Source organism: Sander lucioperca, chromosome 24 (assembly GCF_008315115.2).
Source record: "Sander lucioperca isolate FBNREF2018 chromosome 24, SLUC_FBN_1.2, whole genome shotgun sequence".
Taxonomy (NCBI): Eukaryota; Metazoa; Chordata; class Actinopteri; order Perciformes; family Percidae; genus Sander; species Sander lucioperca.
In genome coordinates this window covers 16,098,416-16,119,966 of record NC_050196.1, presented here as the reverse complement: position 1 = coordinate 16,119,966, position 21,551 = coordinate 16,098,416, and the positions used below count along the sequence as shown (strand labels likewise).

Sequence of the window (21,551 nt, the reverse complement as noted above, 5' to 3'; positions counted from 1 at the left end):
GGAAATGACATTTTTTATTTTGGTGTACTTGATAGGTCTTAACCTCCCAACCTCGTAGGAAGAATCCAACAAAACACAACATGTGATGTCAGAGACGTGTATTGTTTTTCTAGATCACGATTGAAACTTGTCAAATAAATACATTTGCTAGGTTTTTGTATTGCTATCACAGAGAGCACACGGCCAATTCCCGCATAAATGTCCAAAGTTTGGTTTGGAGTCCGCCCTTTTCTTCTTGTGAATGTGGAATTTTCCTTATCATAAAATTAACTGTACAAAAAATAACATTTTTCCATCTCATTACATTCAAAACACATAAGAATGTCTTTATTCTGACATTACATTATTTTCCCGTTTTTCCTTTTTATAAATTGTTGAACATTAAGACAAAATATTATGTTTTACATTCAGTGATAAAACATATCATATTGTTTATTCTTCAAGTTAACAGAAAAGTGCAACAATATTCACATTCTAGAAAGATACTTATTTTGAAGGAAACGATTTAGAACGTCATTTCCGGTCGATGTAGAATTCTCACAACATCAAGCTGGAGCTGCGATTATAAGCTAACGCTAGCTACATCTATTGTCAATACATTTTAACAACACAAGCAGAGGAAAGACATGTCAGATACGGTAAGATATACACTTCGAAGAGTCTTTATTGTTTATAGTCTGCACGAAATTTAAAAACAGACAATTTAGTTGGGGCTGAATCCTCGTATCTGGTTATTTAACATGCTAACTGTTAGCTCATGTAGCTTCAGGCCCAGAGCTCACTGCTTGTATATTACATGCTTTGGTTTTAGTTCATTTTCAAAGGTCAGCTATAAAACAAGAAGTAATACCAGCATGTTGAAACGGAAACATTCACATATGCGAGTATCAGTGTTCAGCATCAGTGACATTAAACCTTCGGGCCTATTTGTAATGTGTGTGGCGTTTACATGTTTTCTGCTGCTGAAGTTTGTTTATTTGTTGTTGATGTTTTATAGGAGACAAAACCATCCAGCCAAGACGGGGGCGATAAGAAGGATGGAGAGTACATTAAATTAAAAGTGATTGGTCAGGTGTGTATGAATGCAGACATGATGGACGGGTCTCACAGAGCTTAAAGGAATATTAGTATCAGAATTATGGTCAAAATTAGTTTTCACTGCACGGAATGTGTCGTGGTCTCGTGCATACCATAAACATATGAAAAGGGAATACAAAATAAACAATAGAGCAAAGTACTGCAAAAGGCAAGAACATAAATATAGAAAAGAAATATTGCAATACAAATATGTAAAATGCACTAAAGCAAATATGTACAACAACTGTTTTAAAAAGGAATAGAAAGGTTTACTTCTTTGTGCAGGGCGTGCAAAAACAATCGGGATGATATATGTTGATGCATGACTTGTCCAATCACGTTTTTTTTTGTTGAATGACTCAGAGAATATGTGCATTTTTATTATAAAGTTGTGTGTAAACTGTGGTTACTTCTTTATAAATAGTGCAGTTGGGGTTGTACAATGTGCATACCGTCTGCACTGTGGAAATCGAGTTATTACAACATATACAAAAAGGTTACATTACCTCAAAAAAGTTATATATAGTTGCTTACTTGTGCAATTAAAAGATAGTTATGTTTCCAGAATAAGATTCAGAGAGTTTCAGAGAAACACGTCTATTTATGCATTATTGGTATTTATTTGATGTAATTTAATCTTAAGAAACCAAATTAATTTGGGACTTTATGAATTAGAACTGAAATGAATTGGGAAGTCAGTAACAAAGTCCAGCCTTACCTTCAAAATAGAAAGCTGTCGCCCCAACCATGCCTGCATTTCTTCTGCTTCTCATCGTCACTTTCTCTTTCCGCCCACAGGACAGCAGCGAAATTCACTTTAAGGTTAAAATGACGACACATCTGAAGAAGCTGAAGGAGTCTTACAGTCAGAGACAGGTATGAGGAAAGAGGGAAATTACCATCAGCCACTCTGTGTTACTAAATCACACAGGTTTGATTCCTGGCCATAAACAAAGCACTGAGAAAAACACCACTTTTTAAATGACTTTAAACTAGATTTTGAGTCTTTGGATTTTCAGACTAACTTTGTTTTTATCACGTTATTATTTAGAATAGATTATTAGAGGTCAAATCAACTCCAACAGCACCAGAGAGCATTGTATTAGACTGCCGTGTGTTGTTTCCTACAGGGTGTTCCAGCAAGCACGCTAAGGTTTCTGTTTGAAGGACAGAGAATCGCAGACAACCAAACTCCCAAAGAGGTAAACTTGTCTCTCGACTTGAGCAGCCCTCTCTTGATGAAATTTCTATTGATCCAGAGTGTTGTTTCTTTAAAGACATACAAGTGTATACATTTACTTCCCTTTTTACCTTTTCAAAGTTCCTAAAAACTCATTATAGGATTATGATGAGAGCAACGAAATCTGGGGATATTTATACTACTGCAATTTTGGCAATGAACATTTTGAATATTCTGAACTACATAAAAATGTTATTTCTATTACTTTTCTGAAACTGCACCAACTACTTTACATTTAAAATAACAATGCATTTATTCAGTAGCAACACACTTGCAGCTGAGCTAATCAATGAACAAACCACTGCTAATTTGACTTTTAGAACAAAGGGCTGTTTGTCCGCAGATCTGGAACAATTCATTGGCACATAACAGCTTTGAAATATAAATACATGTTCCATTACTGACAGAGATTTAATAGATGCACTTTTAATTCTGCAGATGTAATTTGATGCAAGTAGGGGAAATGACCAGTCAAATGTTGTGTTTTGGACTTGTTACTGACATGTCTCTCCTCTGCTGTTTGTCCATGTCAGCTGGGGATGGAGGACGAGGACGTCATCGAGGTTTATCAAGAACAGACTGGCGGACTTTGGAATGATTAAACTCATGCATTTCTAATTATTTTTTTTTTCTTATTTTGTATTTTATTTTGTATGTATGTATGTACGTATTTTTGTTCAGTTTCAAACCATCTGGATCAAAAGCGACTCTTATCAGGGCTTCCGTATGTGAGGGTGTGAACAGACTGAGGCGAGGAAGAGGACAGTGGCTCTCTGGGTCTCTGAAGTGCAGGGATGCTCATGCTGTTGACCCGAGCAATAGCATTCAACGTGAGTGTTACACCCAAATATACATAGACAAACATTATTGTGGGTGTTTTGTCCTGTCTTTTTGGGGTGTCAGCAGAAACAAATCATGCTATCAAGGAACAGTCTGCATTAAAGTAATAGTTCACCCAAAAAGGAAAATGTTTTCATCTAATCTCATATTACATCCGCAGGACAAAGTAAATTATCACGATACAATACCACACAGTTAGTTACAGCTTTGTGTCAGCTAAGCAAAGAATTATAAAATAATTAAACCAGAAAATATTACAGTAAAGTCTTCAAACAGCCCCTCCTATATAATGTGTTCTGCACTTGGGGACCAAAAACCTAAATTTTTACTTGTTTATCTTCTCGATTTTTAGCAATTGCTCTGCACCCTGTTATGAAAAAGATTATTAATCAATCCCAATAGACATGCAAGTACACATGGACTCTGTGGCAAAACACAAGTCCTTCTGGCCTCTTAAGTTTGAGGAGGCTGAAGCAAAGCTGTGTCTGCTGGGCAGATGTCAGACAGTTTTGGATGCACTATGCCTTTAAATCTGTGTTGGACTAGCAGTGATGCAAACACTGGTTTCATCTTCTATTTCCCTTGTACAGGACATTGAAAAACTATTTAGCTTGCACCCGTTCATTTTGTTGACTGAGGAGATAGGTGTCAAAGATACACGAGGCAGTTCAATTCACACATCTTGTGTTTAACATTCAGGGCCTTTCACAGGCGTTCTTACCACACAGAGGGTTCATTTTGACACCATGTGCTCATCAACAGCTGGATTACTGGGCACATTGTCAGCATTTGTCTCTGTAGATTTCAAAAATTTGCATTTACAATCACTGTGTGCCATTTAAAACAAAAATAAAAAAAATGCAGCCATCATGAAATTGTAAAATGATAATTGACCTTTTACGGTAATGACATTTTAAACATTTTTTTAATTAATAATTGTGCTTTACTTGTATGTTGTATTTCGAATGCTATCTCATATGCATCTCCATGGTCTTCTTTTATTTATATTTGAGAGATTCAGTGATGATATATCTAAATATATACCCGATATGGAAATATTTTGCTCGCTGACAGTATTTTAAACTCAGATGATTCTGTCCTCCAGCAGTTTGTTCAAGGAAAATCTATGAACAGTGACATTTACAGTTATACTTTGGTGTCAGCCCTTGTTTTTGGAATTAAACTCTGGATCTGTGTACTGTATGACGTTCTTCAAGAAGGCTAATGAGCAGCCCTCAAACTATGGCATCTGTGAAATTAGTATGAGGAGATAAATGACAAGCTATGTGCAGACTGGGGTGCTGAAGGATGAAATAACCAACAACAAAACATGTCTGTTGACAGTCTGGTTATTTCAGTCTTCACAAACACCCATAATGCCAGGTAAAAGCTGCAATGGATGATGGTTGAACTGCACCTCTGGGACGCTTTTGCTTTCAGCGCACACAATACAAATTTCAGAAGCATGTCAGCGGTCTTCACTGCCACACAATTTGTTTTTCCAACATCCATAAACATACCAAGTAGCAACTTTAAAATCAAGTAGTTATCCTTTTCTAAATTAAATGACGCAGTGAGTTGGGGATTATAGATCATCCATCAAACGGTTGGCATTTCCCAGAGGTGTCCTTAAAAGATCTCCTCCGTTGGATTTTTTCAACCTGACTGTTCATTTTTCCTCCGTGTGTCAGTGAACGGCTCAGGTTAACTCCACTCTAGCCAACCCCCCCCACCCCCCCAGGGCTGTGTTTTGATCTCAGTGAGCTGACGGGACTGTTCATCATTAGAGGAACATTGATACAGATGGTTTGAAATTTTGCAGATGAGCTTTTTGCTTTTTTTGAATAAAATATTTAAGAAAATCCTGCTGTGTATATTTCAACGAGTGGTTTTGCTTCTTACTGGATATGTAGTAAGGTTTCAACGGAAGGAATGTAAAAGTCCACTTGTGGAGTGTGTCCACATCTAACAACGTATTCTAGTAGAAAGAAATTAGACTGCTGCTTGTGCTCACATAGTGAACAATGTTTTAATTTACCTGAAATCTGGAAGCAACTCAGAACTTGTTTAAATGACTTTAGTATTCAAATCAGTCACACGATTTGAAAAAAAACTGTATTGTGATGATGGCGTTGGCTTACTTAATATCTGATGTGGTGTGCACATTTAAACAGGAATCAGCTGTGCCCTTTCAACATTTTATTGTCGTCAATGCAGGGAAATGGTTTACACTTTGCTGATGGTTGGTGGACAGTGGATGGTGGATGATTTTGCCTAAACAAAAAGAATATTTAAAGAACAATGTCACAGATCTGAACAGCATATTCAAATTTGGTTTAATCTGCACTTCATTTCCTCTTTAATTAACAGGATCGAACTCTGGAATTTAGCATAAACAAAACTATTAAACTTTCAGACAGAACATTCAATGTGACCCAAATAGAAGTAATACACAGGTAAAAAAAAGTCCAATCAAACTCACATGAGTCCTCTCTTTGTTCTGCCTGGTGTGTTTTGGAGGGAAAAGAGAATCCCAGGCCTGAGGGGCGGAGTTATATAACCTTGGGAAGGGGGGTGGTGACAGACAGTCCATTTAAAACCCCTTTAACCCCTCAAAATGCAACTCTTAGTTAAATAAAAACAGATTCTTGTATGCAACCTGCCCTTTTACTTTGTTAAATAAGTAATATAACCAGTTAATTTGCACGTCATCATATATCCAAAAAATTAAGTTTAGCAAATGTGACCAGTTTAAGTATCCTTAACGGATATGTTACATTTGATTTCAACATCTTTCTCTCATCGGTTAAAACAGCTGGTATCCTATTTGCATATTACTATTATCTATATTATCAGGTTACTTACAAAGGTAGAAGCAAATAGCCATAAAACATTTTTAGGTTTTTGATTGTGCATGTCGTGCATCACTCATAACAACACTGCAGCGTTAAGTTGAATATTTGAAAACATGCGAGGAAGAGTAAATTATATTATTGTAAGAACGTTGCTTATATTTCTCTATGGATCTTTTATGGCCAACACATTATTCCTTTACGAGTGAGTCAGTACATTAATATCAGATTATCTTTTTCACATCACACTGTACATAAAAACAATAAATAGTGAGCAACATAGACATTTTAATGTCGTCAAAACTTACTTAGGCAGTCTGAGGCACTAAGGCATTGGCATCAAGTGTGTTTGCTTCAAGAGATGAGTCATTCAATTCATCCTCCCCCAGAGAATAAAATTAGATGAGTGACTGTAAACAACCAGTGACTGAACAAATCAATCCTGCAAAACAGATCACTAACCAGAAGTTTATTTACAAAGTACCTTCTTCAACTTTTCTTTCTTTAATTTGCAAATGAAACATGAAAGTTGTCATTCGTATTATTTTCCTCTGTGAGTTCACGAGAGTGTTCGTGAGACTCAAACGCTGGATTATCTTTCACCGCAGCCCCCCTGCTGTCAGTCACTGATGGAGCAGTTAATGACCCGCCCAGGTGCTGTGACCTCACGGGTAACCTGTACGTACAGAAAATAATCCCAGAGACAATCATGAGGACTGTCCCCACTATCCCGACCCTGATGCCGCACCCCACATGTTGAGAATCAGGAGCCTGGGGCATGTTAAACTCAGGGGGGAACTTTATCGTCTGATTTGTCACCACGGAGATCAGGTTCCACAGGAGAGGTATGAGTGACATCACGGAGGCCAACAGGCACAGCACGCCGGTGGTGAAGAACGCCAAGCGGATTGGGGAGTTCCTCTCCGTCCCAAAGTAGATGTTCCTCAAGGCATAAACACCGCCAGCGTTGCCACACAGCCCCACGAGCAGAGACAGGAGCATGAGAACCTGAGCTGCCACGATCTCCGGAGGCGTGAAGGCCTCGGCCAGGCTGATGTACCTGCAGTGCATGACCCTGAAGCCAGGGGTCACCAGGGTGTGGCTGTGGAAGCAGGCCCGCCAGATGCCCACCCAGGCCACTCCGGAGCTGATGACCTCCCTGTCAGACACTTGCCAAACCCTCCACTGGATGAGTCCGAGAGCCATGGCGGTGAGCGTCCAGCCAACGCAACCCAGCCAGAGGGCACCGAGCTGGGCGTGGGCGGTGTGGGCCAGGTAGTTCATAGCAGTGGAGCCACTACAGAGCGCCCAGTATAAAGCTGCACAGATTAATCGATTTGTCAACCATCAAATTAATCGCCAACTATTTTGATAATCGATTAATCAGTTTGAGTGAAATTCTCTGATTCCAGCTTCTTAAATGTGAATATGTTCTAGTTCCTTCTCTCCTCTGTGACAGTAAACTGAATAGCTTTGAGTTGTGGCCCAAACAAGCACATTTGAGGATGTCATCTTGGGCTTTGGGGAAACACTGATCCACATTTTCTGACATTTCATAGACCAAACAACTATCGATTATCTGAGAAAATAATCGACAGATTTTCGACAATGAAAGTTAGTTAGTTAGTTAGTTAGTTGCAGCCCTAGTCAGGTTACCAAGAAACCAACCCAAACTGGGCATTATCAGGAGATGGAAGCCAGGTGGAAGGTGTCATCACTGTGTTGTAACTTCTGAGTCACACTTCATATCCAGCAAGGTCTCTGTGGCTGCAGTTCATTCACCCTCTTCTTCCTCTTCTCACTCTCTCTCTCCACCTTCCAGGTTCTCTGATGCTCCTTTGTCACCTGGGTTACCTGGCCAACAAGCACCTGCAGCAAAAAGAGAAACACACATACAGGTGTAGCAGCAACAAAAAGTGTACATTTCTGTCAATGTGCAGATATGGAGTTATGTTGATATGCTCCTCATGCTGTGATGTTCTTTTTGATTTAAATCTGGGCTGTATACATTTCCTTGACAGAAAATACTTCAAACTCTTGATGAGTTTGTTGGGTAAAACTAACTGCCACTGGGACTACACTGTAGGCATGTTAAGATACAGGTGGGAATCATCACAACTAAGATGTATTATGGCTGGTTTAAAAATTAATCAAATATGCTTGTTTGACTGCAGAAGGTCCATATTTGTTTATCACCTTCTCCTGTTTGATTTGAATAAAAGTATGTATGCTGTAAGTAGCCAAATAAATGCACAATGTGATCCATTGTCTCTTTCTCTAGGTTTGGTCTCTCTGCTTTTTATACATTAGCTAAAATGTTTTGTTGTTGTACAGAGTAGAGTAGAAAATAATTTCTGTTAGGCTTGATACACAAATGGGAATAAACTGTGTTTTTATTAGACTGTATTTCCATGTAAGTGAAACAACAGGAGACTTCCTGATATTAACTGTGCCAAACGCTTTGAAGAATTCATTAATCAAAGGCGTTATGTCTTAAAAGAATACTTTCATTACATATATTAAGCATTTTATTATCTTAATTATCACATTCATTATTACAATATCTAAATTCATGTTCAATTTATATTCAACTGAAAGCAGCATAAGAGGAAGTTTGAAAACATGGAATAAGAAAGAAAAGGAAATTATGTTCATTATCATTTTCATACAATCTACCATATGACACACAAACTCATAGGTGCAAATATGTTTCTTGTCAGTTTCATCACTTCAAATGTAAAAACATAAATCAGAATGAAAAATCCATTACAATCTGGTTTTTAAATACATTTTGCAAATAAGGCTTCTGCAAATTAACTTGTGTAGTTCAAAAATGATTACACTGAAACCCACGCTGAGTATATTATTGATCAACACTCAAGCAGGTTTGGAAGATTTCAGAGAACTTCAATTCATTACAGACTAAACAGTTGAAGCCAAACTCTTCATTCCGTGACGTACCTGAGTGCCGTTTTGGCGAGCACCTCGTGAGCCGCCTTCAAAATCTGGGACTAGAAACAGAATGAAAACCTTAAACAGGATGTGTTTCTTTTTCTGCAGCATGGCACTTCCTCATCTTGCTACCAATAACCTAGATACAGTTTCCCGTCATGCCAAGAAACTGTAAATGATTGACAGAATATGATGGAGAGGCACGGTGTTATTGTTACTGTAATTTTGTTTCAGTGCAACCTTACCTTCAACTCACTTTATTAAATTAATTAATTAATTAATTAATTAAATTGTCTTCCTGTTGCAGGGCCCTTTGCAGGTTTGCTGAAATAATGGGACTGTTATAGAAACGTAATCTAGTTCCAAAGAGAGTAAAATTAACATTGAAGTGTAATTGGGTTATAACAAAGGTTGTGAACAAAGTATCATTTTGTGGGTGAAGGTATTTAAACATGCTTGTAATCTTACAATATAATGTGGTTAAATTCCTAAATGTGCATTGGCTTTTTAAGTTAAGGTTCATTTGTCATTTCAACTACAGCTGAAATGAAATTTGGTTTCAGAAAAAACAGAAAAATGTTGTGTTTAGGGGCGTGTAGTGTTGTGTGTGTAGATTAAATAACCGGAATAAAATAGAAATACAGTATATGAGTTTGTAAAAGACAGAAAAAAAGTGCATAATTTTCACTTAAATGCAGAAATTCAAACTTGTAGGGGCACATACAGTAAACTGTATCATGTCCAACTTTGAAGATGTAGGGAATATTGTAAAACAAGTAACATGAGCCGAAAACACAGGGGCCTGTCTGTAACAATGTACATTTCTGAAAAAAATTAAATAACTTTGCTGCTGGTACATTTAAATGACATACCTCCTTTTATTACCGCAGATTGTCAGACTTGTCAGTTTACTTGGGTTAAAAGTGTGTTAAAACATTCGGTGTGGTGAAGGATGAGTCAGCAAGAAAGCCAGACATTGTCCTTTCTCCTTCCAACAGGTGCAGTAAAAGTCCAGGATGGCGGCTAGTGCTGGAAAAAGTCCCAGCATGGGGTTGTAAAAGTGCGAGATGATGTAAATCAATAGACTAAAATACGTCATCAGAGATTGTAAACAACAGGAAACCTTTTCTGCATCTGAATTTACATGATTTCGAAAGACTTGCGTAGAATTGGTAAATGTACAAGCTAAAAGTTGAATAAATCCTGAAAAAAATGTGTTTTGTTCAAGAGTATATGTAGGTGAACGTTTGAAGTTGTCCTCTTAAGTGCTTGCTTGTGATAAGCTCTATATTGTTTTGTTGCTGTTCTGCTATCAGATACAATTATCTTCCCCCGCCTGTCTCTTTCCACTCCCATCCAAAGCAAACAGAGAACGGTTTCATTGGCGGTTTCAAAGGTTGCAACGTAGAATCAGTCTGATACTGAGACCTGATTGATCTTCAAATGTGATCATTTTCATGTCAATAACTACCAACAACTAATTCAAGTCATGGTGGGCAGAAAAGCCTCTAAAACAGCAATCAGACAATGAAGCCCAAAATGTTGTTTCAGATAAACCTTGGAGATACATTCATTCTGTAAGACCACGTCAATATTTTTTGACCATCTGAATTGTGGGCATATGAATAGGCACGTTAAGTCTCTTGTTAGTCTGGATCAGTGGTACATTTCCAGGAAAGGCAAAGCCTGAAATCCGGCGTGATGTCAGGCTTCCGCTCTCTGTGTGTTGCCATTCTCCCTTCACTATAGGAAACAACAAACTTCAAGCTAGCGAGCTACACGCTGAAAACGGCAAGTTTTGAAGGAAATTTGGATGGTGCAACAAGGCAGGCCTGCTTGGTTCTTTCAGGGAATAATTGTAAAGATTTACAAAGAATATGTTTAGTGCATTTCCTCTCTAACTGGGATGTTTTGGGACCGATTGGTGGTATTGCTGTGGACGAAGTTCACACAGCGATACACTGGTTTAAAGAAATGCACACAACCCAGTGTTTTTTTTTCCTTCTATCCCAGAATGCATCTGTGGTGTAGCCAGACTCCACAACGCTGTGGAGATAGAGCTGGCAATGCGAGACTAGTCTATTGTTGAGTTGACAGATATTACAGATAAAAGCGAGAGTATTAGGGAGTCTCAGTGTTGTGTTTTGATTGTTGGTGATGGGGCAACAATTTGTTGAAATTTGGCTCAATTTTTTTCTGTTCTTTAATTTGCTTTACTATCTTTTATACGGTGGCCCTGAAGTGCAAATCACCACAGCAATTAGAGAAACACAACAACAAATCATAAAACACAATGGCAAATAGAAAAACACGACAGCAAATATGAAAACAAAACGGCAAATAAGAAAACACGACGGCAAATATGAAAACACGACGGCAAATATGAAAACACGACGGCAAATATGAAAACACGACGGCAAATATGAAAACACGACGACAAATATGAAAACACGACAGCAAATAGGAAAACACGACAGCAAATAGGAAAACACTTCAACAAATCACAAAACACAACGGCATTAACTTCTACCGGAAAAGGTAGGGCCTATCTAGTAGAGGACGGACCCTCCTGATTGGACAGACGCACTGTCTGTCTTTTGACAGGAAGGAGAGGTGAAAAAATAAAAGTGCCTCACTGTCTATGCTTTTAACAGACGGACTAGCCGTTTCTCATTTCAAAACACTGGACGAAATGGATGTGGAACTATGAACTGTGCTGTTGGTGAATCGGCGTCAGTCTGCTTGCAGGAGGAGAATATTCTGTCAGGAACTTTGCTCGCAACGTGCAAAGGTAGGTAACGTTACCGACACCGATAGGCTTTAATGTAAGCAATAGTCGTTTTGTCTTATTTATCCCATGTCAATAAATTAAAAACTCGTGGGAGTTCATGTTTGTACAGTAGTCATAACACTTACCGGTAAGGAGAATTGCAGTAGCTAACCGTTTACATTAGCTTGTAGTTTACTGCATGTATGCAACATTAGCTCATTGTCCAGTAGCTTCTAGCTTTCAGACAAATGCAGTGCAAAATATGATCAGCAACTACAAGGTAAACGCTACCAGCTAATGAGCTACCACAGGCAGTATGATATGCATTAAACTGCAAGTGAGAAAGGGTAAATAGTACTGTAAACACACAACCAACATATGAAAAGTCATAATACCTCCATTGATAAACACCCACTAATACAGTAAAGGAAGGTGTAAGTGTATTAAATGGTCAACAGTTGTCAGTTAAGACCATGATGAAGAAACTACACCACTACAGAGTTACATGAAGTACCTTCATGTTTCAGTATGCTTAAATATACTTGTGATACAATTCTAATCTTACCAGGACAGGTTGGATAACTACTGGACTAACCTAATCTTACCAGGACAGGTTGGATAACTACTGGACTAACCTAATCTTACCAGGACAGGTTGGATAACTACTGGACTAACCTAATCTTTCTCCTTCTGTCTGCAGTCCGGAAGCAACACCATCATCGGGAGCTGAGTCTGATCGCCGCTTCATGTTGAATATACTTGTGTACAGTATATAGTAATGTTTGAATAAATGTTATAATAAAGATACACGTTTCATTAATGTCTTTTTAGAGCTTGTATACCTAACTAGTTATTAAAACAGGTAGCATCTGAATATAATTACTCAGTTAGAAGTTTCCTGTGTCCAGGTCATAATTTGATGGAAAAATAAACATTGAAAAACAGTTTATATTATATACACACCCAAAAACTTAAAAGACACAGACAAACTAGTTAATTTAATGCATTTATTTTTTGAATGGCAATCTCTAATATAGCAAATAATCTATTCAACATCTCTTTTTGGCCTCTGTCTCCCTGCTTGTCTTTTGCTTTCCCTCTCCTCCTCATCTCTCCCTTCTGGTGACGCTAGTGCAGCCACGACGCTGAAGTTGGCATCCGATTCGCAGCTTCTGATTTGGCAGTTAAGGGGAACTTAAAACTGTTTTTTTTAACCTCTTACTGTATTGAATGAGTGTTAGTCATTAAGGTAAATTTATAATTATGTCTAAAACACACTTTTAGATTTGTGAAAGCTTTATTGTCTTTATGAGAAAATAAGTTTTTTTTCACATATAAACCACATTAGACTAGGTCTAGATCCACCTAGACTTGTCAAATCTGGACTACATTATCCCAGAGAGGCTAAGGAGTCTTAAAAACACAGTTTGGGATTTGTGAAAGCTTTGTTCTATTTGTGAAAATGCCATAAAGGGAGATTTTACTGTTTTCTGCATATGTAGACCACATTGGACCAAGTCCACATCCAAAACCACAATACCTAAACTTGTCAAAACTGGACAAGAATTAACTCACTCTCTCCATGTCATTTATTATATCCATGAGCAGGTCTTCCCCTGTACTTGTGTAAACACGGTAACGCAAACTTGGTAATCTACAGTGGGCAATACAGCACCATAAAGAAAAGACCTTTACGACAGCAAGTGTGGTGAAAATACTACCACTTTTGTCCAAAGTGGCCGCTAGAATTAACACAAACTGAAAGTTACATATAGCCACTTTAAGTCATAGAAATAAATGTCTTCATGAATATAATGTGGAACTGCTGTGGACCTATCTCTGACAGCAACACATTTAGGATGTATTTGATCCTGTCAGAAGACACCATGGTGCACACTTTATCAGAGTGTGTAACAGCTGTCGAGGAAGTTTGACAGGTATTTCACAATCCTGTCCAGCTGGGTTTCATCATCCAAGAAGATCGGGACCCATTAATTTACCTTAATGACTAACACTCATTCAATACAGTAAGAGGTTCAAAAAACGGAGGATCAGTCACTTAGCAATGTAAATTATGTTTCCCTGCTGAATCGGACAGTTTTAAGTTCCCCTTAAATTTCCCCTTAACTGCCGAATCGGAAGCTGCGAATCGGATGCCAACTTCAGCGTTGTAGTGCAGCCTCCATTTGTTCCTTAGTCCCTGTTAAAAGACAGCAAACACAAGAAAAACATCTTTACCATTATAAATGCTATAACGGAATGTTATACTTGTTACATGGGAAACTACTCATACATTTTAGCTTTCATTTAACGTTGCTAGTGAAGTTAACAAGGTGCAGCTTTACCTCCAATCCTGCAGCTACAACTGATAAACAAACCAATTTCTAAATCTCTGCTAACATTACGCATATACAGTAACGGCTTACAAAAAGAGATGAAAATGCCACCGGACATTAAACTTTACGAACACAAATGGCATAAAAGACAGCAACACAGCTAGCTAGCTAACAGCCTAATGTTAAATGATAGGTTCAGTTAGCTTAACGTTAGCTCGGGTGTATCTACCTAATTATAATAGCAATTTGTACCAGCATTAATGCGTAACACTTGACATTGATGTAACACATTAACGGTGATAACATATGTACGGCAAACACTAAATATACTTACATTTAAATGTTAATTGTGCCATCAGCGATGCCGCTCCAACTCCCACTTAGGTCCGCCATTGTTGTTGTTTTTTTTAACGAGCCGGCAAAGCCGCGCGCATAGGATTGTGGGTGATTTGGGAGCGCGAAAGACAGACAGTGCGTCTGTCCAATCAGGAGGGTCCGTCCACTACTAGATAGGCCCTACCTTTCCGGTAGAAGTTAATGCCGTTGTGTTTTGTGATTTATTGAAGTGTTTTGCTATTTGCTGTCGTGTTTTCATATTTGCATATTTGCTGTCGTGTTTTCATATTTGCTGTTGTTTTCATATTTGCATATTTGCTGTCGTGTTTTCATATTTGCTGTCGTGTTTTCATATTTGCTGTCGTGTTTTCATATTTGCAGTCGTGTTTTCCTATTTGCCGTCGTGTTTTCCTATTAGCCGTCGTGTTTTCCTATTTGCCGTCGTGTTTTCCTATTTGCCGTCGTGTTTTTCTATTTGCAGTCGTGTTTTCCTATTTGCAGTCGTGTTTTCCTATTTGCCGTCGTGTTTTCCTATTTGCCGTCGTGTTTTCCTATTTGCCGTCGTGTTTTCCTATTAGCCGTCGTGTTTTCCTATTTGCCGACGTGTTTTTCTATTTGCCGTCGTGTTTTCCTATTAGCCGTCGTGTTTTCCTATTTGCCGACGTGTTTTTCTATTTGCCGTCGTGTTTTCCTATTTGCCGTCGTGTTTTTCTATTTGCTGTCGTGTTTTCCTATTTGCCGTCGTGTTTTCCTATTAGCCGTCGTGTTTTCCTATTTGCTGTCGTGTTTTCATATTTGCTGTCGTGTTTTCATATTTGCCGTTGTGTTTTCATATTTGCTGTCGTGTTTTCCTATTTGCCGTCGTGTTTTCCTATTTGCCGTCGTGTTTTCCTATTCGCGTTTTTCTTATTGCTGTTGTGATTTGCACTTCAGGGCCACCGTACTTTTAGCCTAGCTTAGCAGAAAATATTGGACGTAGTGTCTGGCAGCAACTGTCATCCAACTCTACTCTTTCCAACAAGTCCAAAGCTGCCTTAAAAACACTTGCTTTTTCAACTTTTAAAAATCTCTAATTAAGTCCTTGGTTTGCCTAAAACAAGTAAGAATAGAAATTAAGTTATTTCAATGTTTACTAAAATCCTGTTTCGTGTTCTTTATTCTCTTAGAATAGCTCTTAGACTGGAACACAAACGGGAGTATAGGCCTACTAAATAAATAAATAATGAAGTAATCTATTTACAACAAAATATTCAAATCAAACAGAATCTGTAAAGTCAGTAGAGCTGGGAGCAGATAAAACAACAAAAAGAGAACAAAAGCCACAACACAGGTGTTTGGCGAGGTCTGCCAAAGCTCGGGCTGCTGCTCTGGCTTATATGCACGGGGCCCTTTTGTGTGCAATGCTGCTGATTAGTGTCCGACAGTTCTGCAGGCCTGGAGACAGAAAACAGATCAACAGCAGGGCGGAAAAAAACAATTTTTCTTGTTTCAAGATGCACTCTTTTCTAGAAAATGATTAAAACTTGATTTTCTAGTAAACAGAATTTTTTTTACTGCATTGACAGTTTTTCACTTGTTTTAAGAAATTAAGCGCTTATTGACTTGATAAATGTTTTGATAGGTGGACTGTTCCAAAAATAACATAAAACTGACCTACATTATTAGATATAATTAAAAGAACAAGCTCACCAGATCGCTCAGCTTCATCATTTTATTGCTTTGAAAGTTGGTGAAAAGACTGCACTGTGGGCCGTACACAGTACCCAGGGGGACGCCCACGTCAGTCCATAAAGTTCACAGTGGTGGGAGGCTACAGTAGGCACGGCTTTAAATAAATATATATATATATAGAGAGAGAGTCCCCTGAAAGGGCCAAACCAGAGAGTAAAGTGCAAACTTTTAGATTAACCTCCACAGAAACACCAGCTGCACCTTGGTCCTTTCACTCTGAGAAAGCAGAAAAGATCAGTCAGGAGTCTCGTGGTGATGAGTTTTTGGATGGGAGCTTCAGCTAAAAGCACCAAGTGTGAATGAAAACCTTTGAGGTTACAGGCAACAGAACCATCCAGGGAATTTCAGCAGTGTATTATCGTATAGAAAACAAGTAGAAGCAACCACGTCTGTCCTGCTGGAAAAAGTCAGCATCGTCTTTATGAGAATATGTGCAGTTATCAGCTCTTATTCTAGTATAAATTAAAGAGTTTCACTCCAAAATGAGATATGCATCATATGTAAAAGTTTTAGACTAATATCCTACACAAAGGAAGAGATGGAAAGCTAACTTAATATCATGACAAGAGGAAAACAGCACTTTGGAATCAAACTCTTCATTTCAATTAGTTAGAAAACAAAACAAAAAAAATACTGGGGAAACAATTCCCCTTTCTCCATATATTTTTTTCAAAAAGGCTACAATAAATTACTAGAAAATCTTACTAAAATAAAACTTAAAACACCCAGCCACATACAGCGGGGGAGCAAGCTCATGATTTAACTTAAATACAACAATTCAGAAACACAAATAATAAAGGGAGACTGGAAACACTGTAAGATGAAGACAACCAAAGTTATGGGTTTCGTTGAAAACATCATTTGGTTTGTGTGTGTGTGTATATATATATATATATATATATATATATATATATATATATATATATATAGACAGTCGTGAATCAGTTAACTACAAATGACAACACTATGTCTCTGTGTTCTTGTCATTGTGCAAAAATTGGCCTTCAAAGAAGCCATCGTTTTTTAATAAATTATCAGTCTAATTGACCAAATTTAGTTCCTGAGGCTCCTCAATTCTGAGAACTATTTTTGTCAAAAAGGGCCACATGGGAATACTAATTTTGAGAAACAATAACAAAACCACTGGCATGAAATAAGAGGCTTGAGGTGCTTCTCACTTCCTTTAAATTGTATCCCTGGCTCCTCCACTTGCTTCCCTTCCTTTCGTCAGCTGTATGGGTGGAGTTAGCAACGGCTTTCAGCTGCACGGTTTCGGGGAAGGCTGCTCTCGTCTATCCTCGCTCATAGCTCCTCAGAGATCCCTCCTCCGTCCTCGCTCCTCGCTCATAACTCTTCAGAGATCTCTCCTCTATCCTCGCTCCTTGGGGCAGGAATAAGAGCTTTGAGACGGCCTTCAAGAAGGAGGGCCAGAACAACTTCCGGTTCAACCGAGGAGCGAGGAACTATCAAATAAGAAAAGTGAGATGCACTTTTGAAATCCTTCCAGCCATGAACACAATTTAATAATGACATTAATATCAAAATGCTACATGTAGAACCCTAAAAAGGTAAAACAAATGGTCCTCCAACTGGTGCCTCAATCTTGGTCCAGTATTTCTTCTGAGAAACCAGATGCTTCTTCATATGAAGGGCATCAGAGCAGCGGCCTCTGCTCCAGCGGCAGACTGTCCACCAGGCACTTGAGCTGCTCCTCGCCCAGCTTGATTTTGTCCTCTAGTTTACGCTGCTCGATGATGAGGGCTGACTTCATCTTCACAAAGTGCCGGTAGTCGTCCAGGCTTTCGGCGTCCAGGTGGGCCTCCATGATGCCGGAAACCAGCAGCTCCCGCCGGTCCAGGTTCTCCTTCAGCTCCTTGGCATCCTCGTGCTGCTGCATCAGCAGCTTACGCTTCTCTGTCAGGGTTCGCTGATGAAGGATGGATATTATAATTATTATTAAAGGGTGACTTTGGTTTTTTCAACCTAAGTAAGTGACTGATAGGAACAACAATCTTTGAATTGTTGTTCCTATGCAGTATTGGTCCAGTGGTCCAGTATTAAGTGACAACGCTGTAACCGTGCTGCATCGTAACCCTACAGAACAAATGTGCATCATCAATTTCATCCACTAAAAGTTCTGTTTTTGCCACTGACAGACTCAGATTATTATTCTAAGTGTCTGACAACATTATGGAAAGGATCCCTACAGAGATATACCATTTTTAAAAGAGTAAAATCCTCTCTGTTTAACCAGAAACAGCTCAGAGACAGCTATTGCTTAACCCACCACACTGCATTTTAAAAAATAAATATTTTTAGAGTGTATAGAGCCAACACTTAATGTGTTTATTTCAACCAAAACTAGGATTGTGATTGTTGGAAAAGTGGACAGACGAACCAAAACGGCTTTTGATAGTTTTATTTTGTGTCTGTTGACTTTGAATGAAGTGTATTTTACGATGCTTTTCAAAAGCAGCTTAAGGATAAAATGATACACTCTCCACCCGCAGTAAATCCCTTGTAATTGTGCAGACACTTGTAAATCTGGGTGTAGAGTCTGGTGGCTTTAGCAAACACGATTTCGCAGATGTTTTTACACTTAAAAATAATCTGAGCTGGTCAGTGAGAAAACAAGCACTTTTGTGGACGTAAATTGAAGGTGCGCAATTGCCCAATAACTTGTTTCACTGACTGCCAACTGCAGCGTTCTTACTTATTACCGGACCAATGTCCAAGATTGTTGTTCCCGTCAGTCACTTAGACACAAAGACATGGGTTGAAAAATAACAAAGTTAGTCTTTAATCAGGTGGACAGTATGGACATCAACTATGCATAATCTGAACAGATTCTGAGGCTGTTACCTTCTCCTCTGGCGAGGCCTCGTCCTCCAGGGTGTTCAGAGCGTTCTCCACCCGGGCAAGCCGCCCTGACAGCGACAGCAGCAGGCTCACCACCTTGTCCAGGTCGCCCACGAACATGCAGAACTTGTCCAGCTGGTTGGCCTGACAGAGGCGCTGCACGGTGGCCTCCACGTCCCGGCCCAGAGCCTCATTGTCCTCAACGTCGTCCTGCAGGCTTTGCCGTGCCTCCCGCAGCACCTCCAGCTTCCTCGCCAGGCTGGAGATCAGCTCTTGCTGGAAAGCATGACAAACACAAATGGAGTAAAAGACATTTAGAGAATTAAAACAAGAAAGGAGAATGTTTTCCTACTCTACCTCACAGCAAATTCAAAAGTAAGACAATTACCAATTTGAAAATAGTTGGACCAAAACCTCGAGCCACCCTCAGCAGTAAGCCTCACCAACAAGGCCCCGGGCCCCCACTGACACCGACTCTTAACCCCCCATTCCCAGTAACTACACTTGCACTAACCTTCATCCTGGACTTCACATCTGCCCATACTATATATTCTTTGCAAATTTTGCACTCAACCCATTCAGCCTTTTTTCTTATGCAACAGTTACTTTCTATGTATATATTTGTTTTTCTGTATTGTTTATTTCATATTAATGTTTAATATGCTTGTTAGTTTGTTTATGTATGCACCTTTTACCAAGGCAAAGTCCACATACGTGTACTTATTGAGGCAATAAAACCTTTTCTGATTCTGATTTCTGTCGCTGATCGAGGCTGCAGAGTGTTATAAAGCATAATCTAACATGCCGTCTATCTCTCAGCGGGTGAGTTTTACCTTTTTACTGGCGAGGTCGACGTCCAGCTCGTCCTCAGAGTCCGGCTCCTCCAGCTGCTCCTGCATGTCCTTCATCTTGATGAGGAGCTCGGCTTTGGGAGCCGAAGTGTTGTAGTACGAGGAGCTGGGGACCAGAGAGGCTGCTGCTGACGCAGACAAGTCCTCCTCCTCCCTCCTGACACACACACACACACACACACACACACACACACACACACACACACACACACACACACACACACACACACACACACACTTTTAAAATATATCTCCCTCTGCAACAAAACAAGCAGCTGAAGAGCAGCAGTTTTGAATGGAGAAAATAACTGTGATGAGACATTTGTCCACCAGAGACATTTGTCCACCAGAGACATTTGTCCACCAGAGACATTTGTCCACCAGAGGGCAGGCTGACTGAAGGTTGAACAGGCTGGACTGGAAAACAAACATAAAACCTTCAGCTCACTCAGGCTTTCAAACTTGTCTTGGTCTATAACAACTAATGGTACTAATTCCCCTTGTGTATCCTTTTATATAACTGTCACAGACTTTTAGTTTCTCATTTTGCATTGACTGTGCATTTATCTATTCACATACTGTATGCAAATTGTATTTTCTGATAAAGTGAAAAAAAAAATGTTTTCTAATTCCTAAGAGTGAAAATAGATTAAAAAAAAGAATTTGATTCTAAGAATTCTAGTTATCAAAATTTTGTGTAATTAGATGATGAAGTCAACCAGACAAAGTCACTCTGAGAAGATCTCGCAGGTTAAGTGTCTTGCTCAAAAAAACAGAAGCAGGATAGATACTAGGGAGACCCCATTTCTGGATAAATTACAATTACTCACAAAATGCACACAGCACATGGACAAGTTGAAATGGTTTTTACTGCTGTGTTTCTGAAGCTACTAAGTTTAAGGATGCAGCAAAAAAAGAGACAAGCAGTTCTAATGTGATAAATAATTTGAACAAATGTTCTCTAGAGAGAGTTGAGCTTCTACACCTGGCTGTATTCCTAAAATGTCCCACCTGTCCATGCTCCTGGGGGATGAGGTGGGCTGTCTAGAGCCAGAGGAGGCCCTCCGGCGCTGGTGGGTCCCCTCCAGGATCTGCTCCTCCGTGGGGAAGAGTCCTTCCATCAGGTCCATGGTGGTCATCCTGCCGCTCTGGTCCAAGATGTCCACCAAGGACTTGTCTTTACCCATGATGTCCCTGGCCAGTTCCTCTCTCTTGGCGTCGTCCTCTGAGCTGGACTCAGGGACAGAGTCCTGGACTAAAGCCTGACTCAGGTCCTGAGGGGCCTGGCGGGTGTAGGCGCTGAACAGGGACGAGGCTGGGCCCTCCGTGGTGGGGATGTGTGCCGGCGGCTCGAAGGCGCAGCGGGTGAGGTAGGCCCTGCCCTCTCGCTCCGAGCTGCTCTCAGTGTGGATGATCCTCACGGGGACTTTCCTCACCGGACTGTTCACATCCATCTCAGCTGGGAGGGTCAAATCATGTTCTGACCTGGACATGAAACACATTTCAACTTTTTTATTATTTATTAGAGATGCTCCGATACCATTTTTCCTTCCCGACAGCGATTTCCCACACCTGAACTTGTGTATCGGCCGATACTGAGTACCGATCCGATACCAGTGGGTCATATATTTGATTATGTTTTAACAGCTGTATACTACTATCCCTGTAAGGATGTTATATGATTTCTATCATTGTTGTTAAACTCTT

The 21,551-nt window shown here is 39.5% G+C and overlaps 3 protein-coding genes across 11 annotated transcripts in view; 1 reads left to right on the top strand and 2 right to left on the bottom strand.

Annotated features, from left to right (window-relative positions):
* The first annotated feature begins 505 nt into the window (after window positions 1–505).
* Window positions 506–4,353, top strand: sumo1 (small ubiquitin like modifier 1). The gene is made up of 5 exons (XM_031292244.2): window positions 506–638; window positions 998–1,072; window positions 1,876–1,953; window positions 2,208–2,279; window positions 2,851–4,353. Exons 1-5 carry the CDS (start codon window positions 627–629, stop codon window positions 2,917–2,919), a joined length of 306 nt encoding a protein of 101 aa, XP_031148104.1. The 5' UTR covers window positions 506–626; the 3' UTR covers window positions 2,920–4,353.
* Window positions 4,354–5,341: 988 nt separating this feature from the next.
* LOC116044773 (claudin-34-like) lies at window positions 5,342–7,319 on the bottom strand. The gene has a single exon (XM_031292242.2). It carries the CDS (start codon window positions 7,291–7,293, stop codon window positions 6,514–6,516), a length of 780 nt encoding a protein of 259 aa, XP_031148102.1. The 5' UTR covers window positions 7,294–7,319; the 3' UTR covers window positions 5,342–6,513.
* Window positions 7,320–17,629: 10,310 nt separating this feature from the next.
* The window catches only part of LOC116044769 (protein Shroom2-like), a 24,755-nt gene continuing 20,833 nt past the window's right edge, over window positions 17,630–21,551 (bottom strand). For all 9 annotated transcript variants that reach the window (XM_031292232.2, XM_035998642.1, XM_031292235.2 and 6 more), the window contains 4 exons: window positions 20,856–21,329; window positions 19,827–20,001; window positions 18,997–19,269; window positions 17,630–18,061 (listed from right to left, as the gene is read on the bottom strand). In XM_031292232.2, coding sequence (XP_031148092.1) covers window positions 17,789–18,061; window positions 18,997–19,269; window positions 19,827–20,001; window positions 20,856–21,329 — 1,195 coding nt within the window. In that variant the 3' untranslated portion in view covers window positions 17,630–17,788. The remainder of the gene's footprint in view (window positions 18,062–18,996; window positions 19,270–19,826; window positions 20,002–20,855; window positions 21,330–21,551) is intronic.

Coding starts and splice junctions, on each gene's coding strand:
- LOC116044773 (XM_031292242.2), bottom strand. CDS start 7,293: ATGAACTACCTGGCCCACACCGCCCACGCCCAGCTCGGTGCCCTCTGG.
- sumo1 (XM_031292244.2), top strand. Junction 1,073..1,875: donor AATTAAAAGTGATTGGTCAG/GTGTGTATGAAT, acceptor TTCCGCCCACAG/GACAGCAGCGAAATTCACTT. Junction 1,954..2,207: donor AGTCTTACAGTCAGAGACAG/GTATGAGGAAAG, acceptor TGTTTCCTACAG/GGTGTTCCAGCAAGCACGCT.